Source organism: Apis dorsata, unplaced genomic scaffold (assembly GCF_000469605.1).
Source record: "Apis dorsata unplaced genomic scaffold, Apis dorsata 1.3 scaffold_365, whole genome shotgun sequence".
NCBI lineage: Eukaryota > Metazoa > Arthropoda > Insecta > Hymenoptera > Apidae > Apis > Apis dorsata.
Genome location: NW_006263630.1, coordinates 585,607 through 590,869, shown reverse-complemented (window position 1 = coordinate 590,869; position 5,263 = coordinate 585,607). Strand labels below are relative to the sequence as shown.

Sequence of the window (5,263 nt, the reverse complement as noted above, 5' to 3'; positions counted from 1 at the left end):
AACGTTTTAAGGCCAAAATGGATCCTTGGCCGATTGTCTCTTAACAAGAAAAAAAAAAAAAAACTCGGATCCTCTGATCAGCCGGCAAGTTAACTTCGTTATTAGGTAGGGAAGCACGAGTTGGATACGATAGGTGGTAAAAGTTTCGCGAAGTTTCATTGGCTCGATTTAGAGCAAACGTGGCGAGCGTTGGGACGAGTTGGGAATCGTTCGAAACTGGGAGAAAGGGAGAAAGAGAAAGAGAGAAAGGGAGAGAGAGAAAGAGAGAAAGAGAGAGAGAGAGAGAGAGAGAGGGAGGGAGGGAGGGTGGAAAAGAACCGGAATCCCTGATTCGCTGTTTAAGTACACTTCCATGGAACCGAAGAAGTTCTTGAAACCGGCGAATGGCCCCGTGAATTGTTCTTCTTTGTTCGAACGATGCTGTAATGGCCGGAGGACTATAACCGCGTCTGGACAACGGTGGAGGGGGTTAAACATTAACTTCGCCCCGATTCCACTCACGATTATTAATTTAACAATTTTTGGATTTTGAGAAATGTATATATTTGCTTAAAATGGTTATGGTATCGTTTTAGAATTAGAATTCTCTTTCTGGATACAAGTTTTTTCAGATATTCGATTAAATAATTTGAAATATTTTACGTGTAACGGGATTAAAGGAGCGTAGGAAAAATGGATACATATTTTTTTATATTTTTAGTGAATCGGAGAAAGAAAAATTTATTTATTACTTTGATAGATTTGTAGAATTAATATTTAAATTATATACATTTTTTAATGAAATTGTTGATATCGAATTATCTTCTATTATTATTTTACGTTGCTCGATATAATTCATGTTATAATATACAAGGGTATAAAATTGAAAACTATCAGTGCTTTCATACGCATTCGATGATTCAACAAATGAAATATTGAAAAAATAATCAAATTTCAAAGTAAAATTCTCCGCACGTTCAAAAAAAAAAATTGACGGATCAAATTTGATTAACCAACACTTTCAGAAAACATCATATTTCTCTTTTCCAAAAAAAGAGAAAATATATCGTCCTGGAAAATTCTCTATTTGTAATAACGTTTCACGCTGTACGTAGATATTCGAGATCATCAAAATTTAAGAAAACATTTTCCCCCCAAAATGGACATCATTTCTCAAAGATCAATTCCTAATCTAATTATAGTAACATTTCCAATTGTCTATATTCGTCCGCATCGACAAACAACCATCGACACGAAAACGTCATAATGGAAATTTAATTAATCGACTCCGTTGTGCAACTTTAGACCATCGACCACTTAAAACCATCGAGAACCCCTTCTCTCTTCCTCTCCTTCCCCCCTCCTCCAGTTATTTACCATTTCGTCTGTCCATTTCGCCGTGAAAGCGGAAATATAATATCAATTAATTATGTCCGTCCAATTCGAGTGAAAAATTACCGGGTGGCCGATAATTGTAATGCCCAATGGAAAGGTGAAAAGAGAGAAAGAAAGAGAGAGAGGGGGGGGGGGGGGGGGGGGGGGGGAGGATGGCGTAACGATCCGTGAATTGAGCGCGTAGCGATTTTGACGTGGCTACATTTTCGCTACGATTATTATTGCGCAATTTCGGGACGCGTGCACGGGCGGACAGGTCGAACGAGGACAAATTTTCAACGAGAGAGAATGAAAATTGATTTTCACATATCCCCTAACCACCCTCCCTTCCCCCTTCTCTCCTCCTTTCGAACCAACGCGCACCGATATGTGTGTCAAATTTCAATTCGTAATATCGACGCGCGATCGAAAATTTTAAATTTACCAGTTCTTGTTTTCCTTTTTTTCTTTTTTCCTTTTTTCTCCCTTTTATTATCCCTCTTTCGACGGATGATATTTCACCGTCTGATCTGCGTTTGATACATTTTGGAGGGAGACCTAGGCGACCCGTATGATACGTCGTTGAAAAATTCTGTTTTCGACACGATGTAATTTTAAATGAATTTTTACGAAGAGACGTAACCTTTGAATTTGATTCTTCGACACGAATCATCATTTTTATATACACGTCCTTCGAATTAATTCTTTTCAATTTAAATAAAAATATCCGGTAATTTGTTTACTGATTACTGCAAAAATAACGGGTGATAAATATTTGTGCTTGCAAATTAATGAATAAACAAATCGAACGCTAATTCGCCAGTATATAATCGTGACACACATTTGCCATAAAAAAAAGTCGAGAATCGAATTCGAATAAAACCAACTTTCCTGTTCCACGCTCAACAAAAAGAAAAAAAGAATCGGATAAAATAAATAAATCTCGGCAAGAACGAAAGAAAAAATTGAATACGTGGCGGGACAGATATTAATATTCATACGACGAATCCTCTCTTGGAGGATATACGCGCGATATTGAGATTGGTTGCGGGTGTCCACCGACCTTGAAGCTCCCTCCTCCTCCCCCTCCCCTCCATTAAAATTCATCAAAACGAAAGGACGAACGGTAACGCTAACAAATTCTGAAACGGAAACAGGCTGCGCAAGGAGACGGCCGGCGGCGCGTGGTGCCCCAAGAGCCAAATAGAAAGAGGAATTCGTGAGTGGCTGCAAGTGGATCTTCCCGGCCCCCACGTGATCACCGGTGTGCAGAGCCAGGGCCGTTACGATCACGGCCGTGGGCAGGAATACGTGGAGGAGTACACCCTCGAGTATCGGCGTCCAGGGTTCGCCGAGTGGCGGCGATACAAGCGGTGGGATAACAAGGAGGTACGTGGAGCTAACAGTGGAGTAGAAGTAAATTGAGTCGGGCGAGAGAGATCTTCTCGGAGACGTGGATGTGATCTTGTATTAATCGTTGAGAAAGTGATCGAGTTAAAAGTTCTGGTTATTTTAGGTATTTGTTAAAAATGCCTTCGAACAACATTTGTTCGTTGGCTATTTTGATTAAATCTTGCTCGTTTGGCATAATATTAATTGCTAGTCGTTCGATGATTTGAATAATATTTAATATTGGACACGCTTCGTTTGAATCAATTTGTTTTCGTAGTTTTATCTGGAGAATTGAAGAGAATAAGTTAGAATCGCTTTAGAAGATTTCTTTCTCAAAGATTTTTTAGGTAAATTGTAGGAAGCGAAACTAGCATTAATAATTTGTAATATTTTTTTTGAATAACATCGAAAGTTTGGAATAGGTAACACGTAAAATTCGTAGAATCTAAGAATTGAGAAAAATTGGATTGGAAATTTCTGAGAAGATTTCTTTGCTGAAATTGTTATTAATATTTCGAGTCGATGTGAAAAAGACGTAAGAAGATTCATAAGAAAAACATCGGATTACAATTGCTTTGATTAAAAATATTTTTTTATATTCAACATGAGAAGCAAAAAACGTTTTGGCCGAATAGTATACACGTGTATTTCTCTTTACTTTCCTTTTTTTTATTCATTAACGAGAGATTTGTTTGTTTCACAGGAAGAATAACTTGTAAATTCGACGACAGATTTCAAAAATTTATAAGAGAATCTAGTTGCGATTTATTAACGAGCTTATTACATCCTGAGTTTTTTGAAACGGGGAGTAATGATAATATCGCGACAGCGGGATTCCTCGTCGGTGAATTGACCGCACTTACACTTTTGGAGAAGCATGGAAAAAGTATCTGGGTAATTTGTTCTATAATTCGAAAGGAGGGGAGGGTCGACGTAATTCGGTACAAATTGTCATTAAGGAGGGATAAAGGGTTGGAAAGCCTTGGACATTGATTTCCTCGTGAAAATTCCATCGTCAAACAATCGGTCGTTAGAGGAGTGGGTCGAGCAAAAGGGGCGAGTCCGTGATTTATTCTTTGATGGAGGAGGAAGAAAGTTTCTCGGTTGAACGAGGAACGCTTCGATTCCTCCTTATTGTGATTCCGCCGGTGTCGACGATTCGAGGGCGATTCGAGTCACGGGATACGGCGAGAGCCTTTAACTGATAGAAAAGATTGAACCGGTGGGAAAGAGGAAAGTGAGACGCTACCGAAGAAGATAAGTACACGTGTACGCTCGATCCTTCGCTTCATCTCTTTTAACTAAGAATTTTGGATAAGAAGAGAAGAATCGTTCTAATTTCATAGAAATCACAAGATTCAACGTAATTTCGTAATACAATATATCAACGAATACTTTATCGAAACGAGAATTTAAATTTATTAAAAGTAAGAAAGGATTTTTATATAATATCTCTTTATTCTTCTGGGGAAAGGAATGAATTGCGAGAATCGTATCTTTTTTTCTTTTTATACATTATCTTTGCTCTTATTTTTACCAGATACTTAATCTCGATTACCTATTATTTTATTACCGCGTTATATCAATTGTCCAATTCTCGAATTCAGAAAAAAGAAATAATAGACTTTCCACGTTTAAATCCAGGAATAAATCCGAAACAGCCGCTTCATTTGGTTGATCGTCGAATAATTAAGAGCCGTTCCACGGGAATCGTCCAATTAAGCAATCTCGGTCGCGATAGGCGGCCGTGTCTGTAACGAACGATAATTTATCGGCCGCTAGCGTGTGAAGCGGTTCGTTTCGCGATCCTACCCGGACGGACACTTCTACCAGGGAAATAGAAATTGGTGTGCACGAGGCGAGTCACGTTATTCCGGACGAATTGTAATTATTCTTCTTTGTCTAGGCTTTAGAGATAGGGATAGAAAGAAAGGGGATAAGGGAAAATTGTAGTATTATTATCATCTATTACTTCTTCAAATATGTGTTCTAATTCTTTAAATAAAATGGACAAATAAATATTGTTCTTGGTGTTTCCGAAAAGTTGTGTAATTTTAGATAATCCGTTATGTAAAATTTTGAAATTTATTTATTTGGAAAATTGGAGAGAATAATTCAATTTTCTTTGTCTCGCGACAACGGGACATTACGTTCGCAAAAGAGGGTAAATGAGACTTCTGAGTATAAAAAAAACAAGGAGAAATTTTTATCGTCAAAACTCGGTCGGGAAATAGGAGGAAACCGTACCATTTAAATCGCTTTTTGATTCATCCCGATATCTCGATCGGTCGCCGAGATATAAGCATTCAAAGTTTCCACGGAATTTGACACGGAGCGTGAATGGATCGCGACCCACTGACCTACATTTTTTCCCTGGAATACTACTTCTTCCAGCGTGCTGTGTTTTTCCAAGAATCGCTTGTTGCTTGGGTTTGATATAGATCGGTGAAGTGCTGCGCGAGAGATGCGACCAAGGACGAAGATATTAAACGATTAAAAACTATCCTCTTCTTTACAC

General features: G+C 38.2%; 1 protein-coding gene across 1 annotated transcript in view; it reads left to right on the top strand.

Moving 5' to 3' along the window:
* LOC102672854 (discoidin domain-containing receptor 2-like) overlaps positions 1 to 5,263 on the top strand; it is a 145,222-nt gene that overhangs the window by 112,948 nt on the left and 27,011 nt on the right. Inside the window, 1 exon segment of the mRNA XM_031511922.1 lies at positions 2,511 to 2,742. Within this exon segment, the coding sequence (XP_031367782.1) occupies positions 2,511 to 2,742 (232 nt within the window).